Source organism: Panulirus ornatus, chromosome 33 (assembly GCF_036320965.1).
Source record: "Panulirus ornatus isolate Po-2019 chromosome 33, ASM3632096v1, whole genome shotgun sequence".
NCBI classification, from domain to species: Eukaryota; Metazoa; Arthropoda; class Malacostraca; order Decapoda; family Palinuridae; genus Panulirus; species Panulirus ornatus.
This window is the reverse complement of record NC_092256.1, coordinates 22,978,065-22,993,619: the sequence shown is the minus strand read 5'-3', so window position 1 is coordinate 22,993,619 and position 15,555 is coordinate 22,978,065. Positions and strand designations below refer to the sequence as shown.

The 15,555-nt window shown below is 43.7% G+C and overlaps 2 protein-coding genes across 2 annotated transcripts in view; both read left to right on the top strand.

The window, feature by feature from the left end:
• Positions 1-4,727: 4,727 nt before the first annotated feature.
• Positions 4,728-5,746, top strand: LOC139759603 (very long chain fatty acid elongase 6-like). The gene is made up of 2 exons (XM_071681913.1): positions 4,728-5,231; positions 5,567-5,746. The coding sequence occupies exons 1-2, from the start codon at positions 4,873-4,875 to the stop codon at positions 5,643-5,645; spliced, it is 438 nt and encodes a 145-aa protein (XP_071538014.1). The 5' UTR covers positions 4,728-4,872; the 3' UTR covers positions 5,646-5,746.
• Positions 5,747-14,503: 8,757 nt separating this feature from the next.
• LOC139759600 (very long chain fatty acid elongase 6-like) overlaps positions 14,504-15,555 on the top strand; it is a 37,368-nt gene continuing 36,316 nt past the window's right edge. The window contains exon 1 of the mRNA XM_071681908.1: positions 14,504-15,263. Coding sequence (XP_071538009.1) covers positions 14,827-15,263 — 437 coding nt within the window. The 5' untranslated portion in view covers positions 14,504-14,826. The remainder of the gene's footprint in view (positions 15,264-15,555) is intronic.

Here is a 15,555-nt window from a genome sequence, read left to right as displayed (position 1 = left end):
TATGCACTTTCGTGTAATGATCACACCGTCAGGGGAGATGCGAAAATGAGATAGAAGACTGAACAGTCACTTCATATATAAGGAAGAGGTGGAGCCAAGACCCCGTTGGTGTTTCATTTTCCTGGTCGTCAGCAAATACCAGATCACACGTATCACTGTTACCGTCCTGCAATATATACATAAGGCTCAGGCTGGGGTGTCTGCGTCTATCTGGCTGTAGCCAAGATGATAAAAGAGATATGTTTCGTAACTTGAATCTTCCACCTCTGAGAGAAACAAAACTTAAGAATTAGGGGCAAGAAAGGTTTGGAAATGTCTGAGGGTTAAAGCCAGGGGGTGGTATGAGGGCATAGAGAAGGGGTAATATTACTGCTGAAGTAAAAGTTGTATGTGAGAAATTTTGTATGGAAATGAGCTCCAGTTGGTGATTACTTGTAATTATGATCCTGGCCATAAGGAGAATGATAAAGAGAGATGCGTGTTTTGGAAGCAGTTGAGTGAGTGACAACATTTCTAATGTGAGAGATCGGATGTTGGTGATCGAGAGAGTAATGGTAGAGTAAGGAAGATGTGTCGTAATAGGAAGAATATACTTGTGAGCTTATGAGGGCAGGCTGAAATTTGGACAAATGGAGAGAGTAAGTGGGGAGGTTGAGAAAAAAGGATGTATGTGTCATAAGTGAAGGAGACAAGGAGAAAGGGGAGACCAAACTGGAGATGGGAGAACGAAGTGAATAAAATTTGAGTGCTCTGGACAGCAACATGAAGGAGGGTGAAAGGCAAGCAATGGACAATGAATTGCAGCGTTATGCTATACTTGGAGCAAGGTATTGTCAACAGATTCAACCAAGGTTTATGAAGTGGTCACTTTGTGATAATGATCATACGGGGTTTCTAGGACAGAGAACAGAATGTACCTAACATATCTTTATCATTTCATGACTGAACTGCAGTGTTTTGAAAGTGAACAGTGGTAAACAATGCTAGGTCATGGTAGTGTTTATCTTAACCAGGCTATTGTTTCTCCATTCTGAGATGCTGTCCAGATCCAATGTGAAAGAGAAATGTTCACTTCGATAGACAGAACGAGTATTAGGAGATGGGGAAGGAATGTGAGGTGAAGTGTGTAAAGTGGAATCTTCGGGACAAAACTGAATAGGGTTAGAAGCTAAGCTTAGTTACGAAGAGAAAAATAAGATGAGGCTATAGGACAGAAACATGAGGCTCAGCACTTTTGTTATGATAAGAGGAAGATGTCTCGCTCCTCCAGCAAGTACTACCATGGATAGGCCAGAGAGGAAGATGTGCATTAGGAAACAGAAACAGCAAAATCAAAGGAACAAAGTTTAGAGAACATAGAATTGTGCCGCATTCTGCCCAGGACCACGACAAACTTTACCCAAATCGCGGAGAAAGGAGGACCACAGGTGAGGGAAATAAGAGAGATCACCGGTCAGTAAACGTCGCACTGTGAAAGCCATGTTTTGGTGATCAGAGAGAGAGAGAGAGAGAGATCTAAGTGCTTGAGAAAAGTGAGAGTTTAGAGAGGGTAGAAGCGAAAGCAATGGGACGATAGTTGGAAGGGTTAGAGCGGTCTCTTTTCACAGATTTTGGCTGCACCAAGGCATGCTTCTAAGAGGTACGGAAAAATCTGAGTTTACAGACAGAGATAAAATAAGCAAGGACCGAAGCAACCTCAGATACATACTTTCTTAGGAATGGAAGGGGTATGCCATCCAGGCCATACATCTTGCCCGCTAGAGCTGGAAAAGTACTTGGAAGACCCTGCGAGATGAAAATATACGACGTGGCACAGGTTCATCAGAATGAGATGAGGAACGATAATTAGATCAGAGTCAGGTTAAGTTTAAAAAGGAAAATAAGGTACAAAAATGAGTAGTTTCATCAGTTGCAAACTTAACTCTAGATTGATCAGGTCGGAATAAGGGAGGAAAGGTTGATTTGTAGAAGTTATTGACTAAGCTTTTGGTTAAGATTAGAGATTTGTTGAAAGAATCTGCGTATTTTCTTTGTATGAAGGTGTGCTTTGAGTTTACGAAGAGCAGCTCTGTCGTGATTCCAAGCACTAGTGAAAGAAATGCTGGTTTCAAGGGAAGGGAAGAGGTTCATGACCAAATATATTTCCCCTGATGCGAAAGGCATAGGAGTAAGAGTGGTCGAACCATGATTGGAGTTTGAAAGATCCAGTAGATGAAAGGACATGTAACTCCATGCCGGTCAAGACAACCCCCGCTATACGATCAGACCACTTCGGGACATCCCAGCCAGGGAAGAAGTACCCGACCAAAGGAAATTCAGTAATGAAGCTGCGCACGTATGGCTGCTGAGCCTCCCCAGAGTCTCAGAGTTGGCATGCTCATGGAGGCAAAATTGTGGTAGGAGGACCCTTAAGGGCAGAAATGGTTTATAAACAATGGAAGATCTTAAAGGTGTAAAAGAGGTCAAGCTTGTTGGAAGAATGACGGTGAGGGTAGGGAACTCACAGTGGGTGTTTAACTAATTCCTTAACAAGAGAAACAGAAAGAGTCTCGGTTCCACCAGGATCGTCCTTAATAAAACTTAACCAAACCACGTAACGTAAGTCGTAACCTCCCTGCACAGAGCATCGCATCGTGTGGGTTGGAAGAGAACAATGTTTTCTGGTAAGAAGTGACGTAGTTGAAGAGCTGTAAACAGCTGGAATTAGGCAGGGAGATGGGTACATAGAAAATATACAAAGGTAGAAAAATTCTGAGCCAAATGGCTTTAAACTTATGAGACTCGAGATTCACGAAGCGAAAGATCACAGTTTTTGTACGGCAGTAATCACAAACTCCAGCCTTGAAGCGGATTCAACGGTATAGATTATTATCATTATCTTTTACGCTAGCATTATATGCATGCATAAGATGGGGAAAGTGTGAGACTAGGGTGTGATGCCAGCAACATATATGTGGACGAACAAAAAAAGGAGAAAAAGACCGCCCGGGGTCTGTAAAGGGGTACGTGACAAACGCTGCAGTGCTGGCTCATCCCTGCACCCACCCCGCTATCCTTTCCCCTCCCCCGACCCCCAAGCGGTAGGTAGTACCTCCCTGGTCGAAGTTAATTTATAATAAAATTACTTCCTGAGTAACAAGCGGCTGGTGTCACCTAGAGCGTCGTGATGATACAGTATGTTGCCTTGTAGACAATCTAAGAACTTGTCCGTCTATATTTTTCTATCGTTTAAAGAAGCATCAATTGTCCCTGTTTGTTTCGTCCCCATGAAGTATTAGAACTTTACCATCCCTCAGGAGTACGTGTCTCGCTGATCTCTTTACCACTGATTCCTTCACTGTCTGTATTCTATGGTCGGTTTGGTTCAGTGAAATGCTCTGGAGGGTCAGAAATGATTAACATTGTTACACAAATCTTACAGATATTCCTAGCGTAATATAATGTTTGATGCTCCAACCATCAGTATTTCCTGAAATATATCATCTTATCGAGAGTATCCACCCCTCTTCCTTTATCATCTTATCTCTTCGCTGTCATGTATTCCTTTGAACATAATGTCATGTTTTATCTCTACAGTAGGTGTTGTCTCCGCTGCTTCACTTATATAAGGTTCGTTTTCTCTAATTCATGTTTTGTGGTGGTAGGATGTTGCTACAGTGGTTGATGGCGCTGTGATGCAATGTGGGTGGTGTTGCTCTATGTTGTGGATTGTTAAGTGTGTTGCGGCTAACAGAGTGTGTGTGTGTGTGTGTGTGTGTGTGTGTGGCGGTATACTGTGCGGTGGGCGTTAGTGCTCTCTGAATATGTGGTGGATATAGTTAAATACCTCTCACGAGTGTTATGGGCGCCATGTACTGAGTGTATCAGTCATGAATACGCGGTATCTAGAGATCATCATGACACTGGAAATGCTACGTCCTGCTTTTAGAGAGAGAGAGAGAGAGAGAGAGAGAGAGAGAGAGAGAGAGAGAGAGAGAGAGAGAGAGAGAGAATTTCATCATAGGTCTGGCAGCATCATAAGGCCAATATTTCCTTGTGCAATGACGTCACTCGAAACTTGTTTACATTCTTGTTTGGAAAAGTTTACTTCCTTAGATAAACTCAGCAGTTTCTGTAGTATGAAGACAATTGTCATAGGTTTTATTCTAATAATTTGCGTCGATGTTGGATGGTTTGGTAACGAACAATCTTACGAAATGAAAATGACTAAAGAGAAAGGTACAGAGGTGTACCGTAGTTCACCTGCCCCACTCTGTCTCCTTTAATGTTGAAAGAACTCTCGGTGTAAACAATCAGACAGGTGTTTTGATGGTAGTTGATCGAGCGAATAGGATTCGTTGCAACCAAACGAAACGTTTCGAAGATGATCCTCGGGTGAACTTGAGGGGCGAGTCAAACGTTTCATGATGTGGTTAACTGTTCCAATGGTTAAGGTTTATCAGACTGAAGCAACAGTCTGCATTATCTTGTAGAGAATCCTTGCGTGTGCGAGCCATGAATGAGTCGGGGACAGTTCAAGGGGTCGTGACCATGCAGCACTGTGAATGAGTCAAGTGTGGGGAGTCGTGGGGGTGATAGGGACAGCTCAGCGCCCAGGACTCTCGACCATGGGCGTGGTGTGATCGATGTCGGGTGGCGGCGGTGGCGGCGACCAGACGGCGTGCTGGGTGGTGAACCTCTGGCAGGAGACACCCGGGTCTTAACGCCAGTTGCTTTGCCACCGTCTGCGTGTTAGCAACCTCGAGCAGCCTTCACGTAGAACCTGCTTAACATTGCGCTTATTTCGGTTGTTTGATTTGCCGCTCTTAATTGAGCCAGTGCCTTACCCTTGGCTTTATTTGGTGACATTTGCCTCAGTTTCGGAAACAAGAAATGAGTTTTTACATTAACTTAACCAACGTAGAGGCTGCTGCCGGCCGGTCTCTCTATAACATGTCTTATAACTTAGTGATGCCCTTCGAAGGCAACTTCTATGGAGGGAACTGGGTGCAGTGGTTCGACAGGAATTGGGGCATCGTCTTCTACATGGTGGGCGCCTACATGGCTGTTGTGTTTGGTGTGCAGGCTTGGATGGAGAACCGACCAGCATACGACCTCCGTAAACAGCTGTTTGTGTGGAACGTGATCCTAGCCGTTTTCAGCTTGTACGGTGGAATTCGGTCTCTACAGGAGCTTATCTACGTCTACACCAACTTTGGGCTCTACTCCACCTACTGCCTCTGTGGACTTCGGTATGTACTTGATCCATTATGGCAACGACCACCACTTCCTTTTACTTCATTTCGGTTTTTAACGGTAGCCTAACATTTACCAGAAAATCTGAGTGACTTTTAATGTTAAGAACGCGATGAACTGTTTTAGATCTGGTAATTGTGCACTATTCAGTCACAGTGGAGGGCGCATCAAGCATTTTGTCAAAGGATTTCCTTGCTGTAGCAAGAGAGCTTTCTTCTTGAACGTATTTTTGTAAGGTTTTCTGTGAAGGCACATTTGGAGGAACTTGTAACAAGATGAAAAATGTGGTCAATCTTCATCCCTAACAGTAATGGCGTTACCTCTTTCCCAGGTGGCACAAAAACATCACCAGCAACCTTAGATCTAACAGAGTTAGACCGTGTTACAAAGGACATCAAGACCCTACCTAAAACACTCCTAACAACCCTACTTAGAGACAACGATTGGTTAAAAAGGTCTTTTACGTCAACCAGACTTACTTTAGTTTGCAGGAGGCACTATGCTCTGAACAGTTATATAAGAGCGATGAAGAGCATTATATCGATTTCCGCAGTGATCCCCTCACCTGTTTACAGCCTCGAAGCAGTGGAACCTGGCTGGACGTCTTCATTGCCTCTCCCCTTCCTTCCAAAACCCGATAGAAAGTGGCCACGTCGGCTCGGCTACGCAACTTGGTCAATAGTAGGGGAAAGCCATGGAAAAAATGAATAGTGGAGGGGCAGGGGCTATGGGCAGTCAGTAGGGAGGCACTGAGCAAATGTTGGGTAAGAATGGGTAAGTGTTGAGGGGGTTAGGATTAGGAAGAATAGATAGCAGATCATCCAATAATTAAGTTGAGAACATAATGGGTCAATACACTTCCCGGAACATGGCTGACACCTTTCCGTCGTCTTCAACCTTGAGATTCCGTCCAATGAAAATATAGATGATGAGTGGCAAAATCAAGTGCTTTGTTGGTCCTTATGGATCGTCGTGTTTTAAAGTATTTAATGTGGCACGTTGCACGATCGAGGGGAAGGTGACGAGGGATGTCTCATTCTAAACAAAAGATAACCTGTTTTTGCGCATGGGATTAAGCTTTGAATTCTCTGATAGGTACATACCCATAAACCTAGAACGTGAAAGAAAAAAATATAGTATTATTGAGGAAATTACAAACAGGTAGTGACGTAAAGCAAGGGAGGTGTAAATATTGTTTGTTCCTACGACGCCAGTGTTTGACCTAATAATACATCAGTTACTGCACATACGGCCTCTCCTTCCTTTACTCTCCATATACTCCCTCCTTTACTCTTCCTTCCGTCATAACCAGGTTAAAGCCGGTAGGAACCCTGATGTCCTTCTGTCCATCCACATCTTATTGATTAGTGCAGGCGTGTGTGAGGATAACTGGCACCGGCCTTCACTAGAAGGTGCCGTTACTCTTGCTTAATAAGCATAACCGAACCTTCCCTCACCGTTGTTGACTTGGTTATAAAAGAAAGTGGAACATTTCAGCATGACTAAGCTTTGCAAGAGCGCTTGAATATTGAGGAACCTTCAAGGTCGGAGGCTTGAAGTTTCTGGTAATGTCCATATATATATATATATATATATATATATATATATATATATATATATATATATATATATATATATATATATGAGGGTTTTACCGTTTATTATTTTGATTATACTAGAAAATAATTATCAATCGTTTTCATTTACTACAACATAGATATAACTCATATTGATTATAGTAGATCATAATTATAACTCGTTTGAGTTCCGAATGAAGTCATTATTCTTACGTGTTGTTCACGTGTCGAAATGCCAGGATCGTTGCCACTTTAATGCGATTAATCTCGAAATCACAGCTAAATACAGTATATATTCATAATACAACCAAAAATATCTATATCAAGTGAGTATTTGTGTTTTACCATACGAGACAAACCAGGATATTTGTCGATTGTATACATAATCTTGTATGTATAATGTTTTAACAATTACTACATGACCATAATCAGATACAGTCGTATTCGCTTATCAACTCGGCGTCAAAACAGAAATAAAAACACTAGCCAGATGTAACGTCAGAACACAATGTAAGCCATGACAACGGATTTAACGAGATAAGAGGCATGAGGCAGATAAACATGGCTAGTGGTGCCACGCTATTGTACATCACAATTGGCTGGGCTGCCTTCAGGCCACACTGGTGCACACCTACTGCCACCACACTGGCTGGGCTGCCCTCAGGCCACACTGGTGCTCACCTACTGCCACTACACTGGCTGGGCTGCCTTCAGGCCACACCGGTGTACACCTGGCACCACCACTGGCTAAGCAGACCTTCGAAAGTGCATACACACACGCGCGCGCGCGCGCTTTGGGTTGTGCGGGTATCTGGTCTCGTGGATAGGGACTTCCTGGCCGGATGACATCCTGCTGTCCTGTTACCTCCCACTGCAACACTCCTCACTTTCCTTGCGTTGTCCCACAGTGCACTAAGATGGTGCCGCTCTGCTTCCTCATCCTTTTCAGTGGCTCCCTGAGTGACACAACCCACCACTGGGAGTATGTACACGACACCACCTTGGCATCATTATCAATAACAACTCCTCTGACTTCTGTGCCCTTCAGGACATCATCATCAACGTTCAGGAGTGGACCGCTGCCGACGATGTCACCATCAACCACACCAAGACTGTGTGATCATGTACATAAAGCTGAGTACAGATATCAACCTGCCCCCTGACATCACGGTTCCCTTCGGTTAGTCAGGGGTTTTAAGCTTCTTATTGTCAGTATGGGTTAAACTGGATGGAAACTTGGCGTCCCAACGTATGAGCATGAAAATGTATATTCCGTCTTCATCCTTCCTAAGCTCATCTGGTCCATCTCCCTCACTGCCACACAGGGAGACCGCCTGGAAAGAGTATAAAAATGACCCGCCGTCCGTCACCACAATCGCCTTTGAACAGACAGACAGAAGAATAGTCCTGTCACTCCCACTTCTGAATATCATAAGCAGTTCATGAATAAGCACATAGGTTAGCAGGTAAAGATGAAACAATTCTGCTGTCCAAGCTCCTTTCCTTTGGTCTCGCGGATTCTCTATTCTCGAACGTCGTCTTAGCCCATCCGTCACAGTCGTCGTCGATGGAGCGACTTCCCTCACCACCTTACTGATGACGGAGTTCCTCAGGACTCTACCTTGTCGCCTACTCTCTTTCTTCTCTCAGTAAATGATCTCTCTTTTTCGTCTTGTCCTGTTCACTCTTGTGCTGATGCTTCCACCTTACATACTTCCACTCGCGTTTCCTCCACTCGTCTTTAATACTCGTTCTCTTTCGTGCTGATCATATTTCCTCTAGTTCGGGCCTGCACTGCATCTCGGAGGTGGGAAGCAGTAAACCTTGTAAAATTTGATAGTACTAAAACGCATTTTCTCCTTTTATCACTTTCTAACACTTCTGTTTAAGTTCAGGACACCATAATTCAACCCTGTAATGCCATAAACTTAAGGAGCATAAGCACACCTTCCATTGTCTTAGAAACCCCACATGATTAACTGCCTAAAGTTTCCTTCCAAAAGCTAGAGGTGTTGTATGGGTACCTTAATAATGTTTCGCATTATTTGCCAGAGTATGGAATAATGTTCACACATCTGGAGTGACTTATCCTCCACCTCTCTGTTGATGAGAGTGGGATCGAAAGCCTCGCCACCTCTTCACCCTTCTCTCCGTGCGTCACGATGTTGTTGCTACTGTGCTGCTGCTCTCTCTCTCTCTGTCTCTCTCTCTCTCTCTCTCTCTCTCTCTCTCTCTCTCTCTCTCTCTCTCTCTCATACAGTATTATGTTGGTCTTTGCTCTCGTGAGCTGTCGGCGTGTATAACCTCACCCTTAAGGTTTGGACTGTGTGTTTTCGCTGCAGCTTCCCAGTTTCTGTATGGAGAGCGCCAGTTGAGGATTGTCTGTTATAATGCCGCCTCCTTCCCTCGAACAGTTGATGTGTGGAATTGTCTTTCTTCATTTGTCTTTATATATCCTTTCTTCCTTTAATTGTCAGGTCTGCATACTCCTGCAGAACCGGGATTTATTTCTAACTTTTTTATCACCCGAGATGACCTTGACTGGGACATGTTTTGCCTGTGCCATACTGCTCATTATATATATATATATATATATATATATATATATATATATATATATATATATATATATATATATACATACATACATACACGAACAGAGTGCATATGAACGCGCACCTTGATAGAACATACAAACCTCCAACAGCAAGGATAGAACCCGGGACCCCCCTGCATATAAAGTTTCCTCTGTGTAGTGTGTTGTTTGCTGGTGTGATTTAACGTGGAGTTATTCTCAGGTGCTAATCATGCTACTTGCATAGTGTTTATATAAACCATAGTATTAATAATGCAAGACTTCCTGGACGTTTCATGTGTCAATATTTCAAACTCTCCTCGTGAGTCTCTCCTGAAGATTCTGCTCCACGTTAGCTGCACGTGTTTTTCAATATATTAATTTATACGACTCAGATTTTGATATTTTCGTGCAATATTTTATTTGTAATTTGATATCAAAGAATTTTATCAGAACTCCCGTGGATGAATCTCGGAATGTTCGAAACATTGAGATAATAAAGACGTGTAAGGCCTATACGCCTGCAGTGCTGTGGCCATGAGCCTGTTGTTTACGTAATATACACGTAAAGAGCAAAGGTTCTGGCCTTAATAGAGACAGTACAGAGTGTTGTTATGGTGGTTGTCACGGTGTATAATATGGGTAGGATGGCTGGTGATCTGATAGTGATAATCAAGACCGGAATATGTAAGGATTTCAACACCTTTCACCATTTGTCAGAGGATTTCAACCATTCATATGACGTACTTTCTAAGCTGAGTAAATGACATCAGCTTAAGGATGAAAGCTTGCCTCGACGGATAATTCATATGGTCTAAAAACGTTATTAAAGTTGTATTAAGGGAAGAGCATGAGGTTATAAAAGAGTGATAGCCGGAAGATATAACACACATGACGTCAAAGTTACATGTACAGAGTCTTAAAGGCGTGCCATGGACATGTTGTTGTTTGAATAATGAGGCTTATCCTTGGAGGTGGAACTCTTGGCATGATGGGTTAATCTTGTCTGGTTTGACTGTCTCCCTAGCATTCCCATACACAAGTTCCACGGCAGAATAGCATTATTTAACTGCATTATAAGGGGGGGGGGGGGATGGAGTTCGCGGAGACCTCATCTATTTCTTCGAGATAACAATTCTCCGTTAAGTGATTAGAACACAATAGGTGGTTACTGTCTCATTTTGCTTAGCAAAACTTTGTCTACTGATTATAGCATAGTTTGCGTCTATCCTTTGGTAAAGCGTGAAATGTCTTGGCCTCAGGTTACTGGTGTGTAAGTGGACTCTCCATACATGTCTTGTGATAAAAGCTAACTTGTCACGCTCAGGGCTGGAGGCTAGACATGGTAACCGTACCATGCAGGATTTGGTCACTAAGGAGGGAACAGCGAGTTGGCTAAGACTATTGTTAGACATATTTCAGAGAAATTATTACAGATGTAGAGAAGTAAGTTAATAATATTATGAGCCTGGTGATCATTCTTTAATAAACACATATCTGAGATTTGATAAAACAGGTGATAGCTATCATCACCAGCGTTTTGTTCGACCACGAAACGAGCTGATATGCGTAGCGATGAAGATTAAAAAAAAAAAAATCGCGTTTTTGGAAGGTGAACGTTCATGTTTATACCGTTGTTCACTAGTGCAAATGTCTGAAACAGTTAAGTAGACATAAATATACACTTCTCATACCTGTCGCGAGACTAGAATAGGGTTGAAATGATTTTGAAAATATGTTAGTCATCATTATTAGGTATAGCCGGAGGGGGCGGGAGGAGATTACTTAACACACACACACAACTTGGATAGGTCGCTGACGACACCCACAAGTCAAGGGATGAACGAAGTCATCTCAGGCAGTGTTAGGACGTGCCGCACACACTCCCAGTAAAGTGTAAGCGATGAGCGAGATGCACGTTTGGGCCTGTTTAGTCACGAGGTAATCAGAAAGTAGTAAGTGGAGGGTGGAAACGCTGAATATAGTAAAAGAAACCTTCATAGCAACTGGCGACTTCGATTAAGAATATGAATAGATATCATTCACCTAGATAGGCTTCATGGAAAGTGTCGTTTTCCCTCTCAGACTTTCATAATGTCAACACGAAAACAATACAAGAGATAAGGTTGAGAGACTTGGGTCCACCGTTACAATAGTTACCGGAACCTGTCTCGCTTCGTTTCCTTCCTCTTTACCCACTTTCTAGGGAACTTTTTTTTTTTTTTCGGGGGGGAATAGGCAACGGTTGCTTTGTGAACTGTGAACCATGCATGCAAAATTACAAAACCAGATGAATGGCATTGTTGACACAGGCGAATAGTCGGTATCCGGAGTGAAAGTTATGTGCTAGGCTAGTTACTTGCAGTAGTTGCCCACATGCTACTTCGAGTGAGAGTTATGGCGAGGCTTGTTACTTGCAGTAGTTGCCCACATGCTACTTAGTGGTTGCTAACTGCAATTGGCTTGTTACAGTAGTTGCCCACTGTACCAGACGTATTGCGTAGAGTAGTTTCCGCTGGACCTGTTACTTGCAGTAGTTGTGACTGGACTTGTTACTTGCAGTAGTTGCCGACTGGACTTGCTACTTGCTGTAGCTGTCCGTTTGACTTGTTATATTCAGTAGTTGCTGACCAGACGTTATTTGCAGTAGTTGTTGACTGGACTTGTTACCTGCGGTAGTCGCTATTGGACTTGTTACTTGCAGGAGTTACTGAATGGACTTGTCTCTTTCAGTAGTTGCTGATTGGATTTTTCTTTTATCTGCAGTGGTGTATCAGTGGTTGTTACCGGTAGTGATGGCTAACGTCCGGTTAAATACGGCGGGTGCAGTGGTGGCGGATGGGTCTGGAACGGGCGGGTTTGTCTGACAGTTGTGGGTGGAGTCCAGTCGTAGTGGGTTTGTCTGATAGTGATGGGTGGGTCTGGTAATGGAGGGTGGGTCTGATAGTGACGTGTTGGTTCAGTAATGGTGGCTGGGTCTGTCAGTGATGGATGGATCCGGCAGTGGTGGGTCGGTCCAGCAGTGGTGGGTATGTCCGGCAGTGGTGGGTATGTCCGGCAGTGGTGGGTAGATCCGGCAGTGGTTGGGTAGGTCCAGCAGTGGTAGGTAGATCCGGCAGTGGTTGGGTCGGTCCAGCAATGGTGGGTAGATCCAGCAGTGGTTGGGTAGGTCCAGCAGTGGTAGGTAGGGTCAAGAACAAATCCGTTCACTCGTGAGTATGTTTCTATCAGGCGACTCCGTTTAATTGTTTACATCGGCCAACGAGGAAACGAGAGTAGGATTCTTTTACCGGATGATGTGCATCAAGTTACCCCTTGACCTTCCTCCAGGCTTGTCTTATTATGTCACTGTCCCCTCGACTTATGCTCACACACAGCTTATGATTAATTTGATTAACCTTCAGTAATAGGCTACATGCTGTAGCGTGGGCAAAACATTTTTAAATACTAAGCTACATGTAACGTGGGCAAAACATTATAAGCATTGGGCTACATGCTGGTCAGGTGCTGACTAGGATTTGGGTAGGACTTTGCGAACGGGAATGAAGGTAATCAGGAAAGTAAGGTCTTCTGGATCCTCTGTGGGACTAGAAGTAAGTAATTTCTGGGTTAGCCTGTATAAGCCTCTTAAGTTTTACTGGAAGATGTGGTCAGTCTCTGCTTGGGCTCTGCGGAACAGAAGTTGATATTCCATGCCCCGTACCAATGTGTCATATCGTCGGCGTAGATTAGCATCAGGGAGTAACGAAGCACTGGATCGGGCATGACACTAGTATAAATGATTTACAGGATTGGAGCAGGTAGCCCGCCCTAAGGCATGCCAACAGTTAGTTTGTTGTGGTTGTGGCATCCGATCTGCATCATCTTGCTGCTGCAGAGTTTTGTATTGGTCGTAGGGGATTAAAACGAATTCAGATTTGGTAGCTCAGGCCTCCGTGCCACACGGTTTCGTAAGCATGTTCCGTGTCTCTGATGCTTAAAGCAGTTTTGTAGTCTTTTTATTACTAATGTGTATCTAATTCTTCATCAAGTTACGGGGGTCTAGTGTTCGAGTGGTATAGTCTGAAGCCAAGCTGTCTTGTGATGAGTGTTTGTGTCCTCCAGGCACGATGTTAGTCTTTTGTTGATTAATCTCTCGAATACTCTTCCCAGAGTTTCACACAAACCATCAGTTACCAGAGTTTGTGTTGTATACAATAGGTAGGGAGGTCAGGTCATGAAGGCAGTTTTGTATGAGGAGCTGATCAGTGCAATCAGGAAAAGGCGGAACTTCGGTCATGAAGGGCGAGGACGGTTTGCTAGAATCGAAAGGGGAGACCAGGTTAGGTGCTTCATGGGATGATTACCGCGGCAACTTGTTACTGTCGACGCCTGACATGAGTGTGGGTGTCATGGAGTGACACTACAGATACAAGCATTGTACAGGATGGGTCAGTAAAGGATGATGGGCTAAGTACCTACTGTATTCACCGCATAGATAGAAATTGCTTGAGTGTCTGTTCGTACGCCCGAGTGGAAGAATAGGTTATGTTGTCCGAGACTTCGTTCACCATATGTTGTTAAACCTCCAGCGGGAGCACGAACCAGCCATTTCTACAGTTTACAACGTTCGTTTTAATCTGTAATTTACAAATGTGACCTCGTTTTGAAAAACGTATTCACAGTTTTCTGTGAGACTGACCAATGCTGTGAAGCTATGCCGCTGTCAAGTATTGTTTTAGCGTATTTGGTTACGTGGAAAGCGCTAAGATCGGTTTCACTTTTGTACACAACTCTAGGTCCGCTGACTTGTGCTTTCATACTCTAGTGGGGCAAACGACTTGCTTTCACTTCGTAATAATATTCCTCATCTGTAATACGAATTACTGAAGAAAAAAAAGCACTTAACGCACGAGTATAACTAAAGATAAGGAACGCTGGCACCTGCGAGTTATCCCACTGTGCCAGACGGTTTCCAAGTTCGGTATTTAACGATCGGCAAATTGCTACTCCCACCCCTTATATCCGGTGTAAAGACCTGGTCAAACCTCTGACCAATACCCAACCTGCGCGCGCACAACCCGTTGTCCAATGGTGGGTCGCGTACAGCCGGAGCTATATGACCTACTTCTACCACATTCGTTCCAGCGTTGTGAGTTCAGGCACACGTTACCGGAGCTTGTATTAGTGACTCACTCCTCGGCCAGTCGTGGTGCTGGAGAGCACTAAGTCCCGGCACAGCTCTCCCCACACCAGCCAGCCAGACTCAAGCAACTTGTGCGGGGGCGTGAACACCATCAATAATTGGAGCTCCCGGAAAAAAAAAAAAAGAAATTGGTTTATTCGTCTGTTAGTGAGGAGTGGAAGCGTCATCACCCGTATTAGACGTGTGGCGACATAATACTGTACCACAAAGATAGATGTACGTATACCAGTGATATAAGCTCGGCTGCTTTGTGCATGGTCATGGAACCTCTACATAGATTCCGATGGGGCGATACGACCATCTTCACCTTGACGCAGAATAACGAAACTGTCATCTACGACCTGACTCTGCCTCCGCGCCAAGAGAATGGGCATTATATTACAGCTACCAACTATACGTACGGCTTTACCTTCAGTTTTGAAGAAGAGTTTGAAGTGAAGGACTACACAGGTTGGATGAGGGTCAACTGGTGGCACAGCATCATCTGGACCAGCTTGTACGTTTTCTTTATCTACGCTGGTCAACATTATATGCAGCGACGCCCAAAATTCGAGCTACGCGGTGTGTTGACCACGTGGAATGTCTTCCTTGGGTTGTTCAGCACGCTGGGGGCGCTGCGCACTGCGCCGGAGATGATCCACCTCTTGTACAACTACGGCATCGGCTTCACAGTCTGCATCTCTGGAAAACCGTAAGTTAGACATGTGATTCACGTATATGCTGGTAGACGTTGTTTATGAAGAATTGTTTGTCTCATTAAATGTTCCAAGCCTGGGTTTACAAATTAGCCTGACGGTCGTAACCTAGAAAGAATACGAGTATATATATATATATATATATATATATATATATATATATATATGTATATATGTATATATATATATATATATATATATATATATATATATATATATATATATTGGAAAGGATCACAATTTTGCGCGTGATCAAGAATATTCCTATGAGTCCACTTGGAAAAATGA

Excerpts from the sequence above, each read along its gene's own strand:
- LOC139759603 (XM_071681913.1), top strand. The coding sequence starts at position 4,873 with ATGAGTTTTTACATTAACTTAACCAACGTAGAGGCTGCTGCCGGCCGG. Across the intron at positions 5,232-5,566 it reads TACTGCCTCTGTGGACTTCG|GTGGCACAAAAACATCACCA; the intron begins GTATGTACTTGA and ends CCTCTTTCCCAG.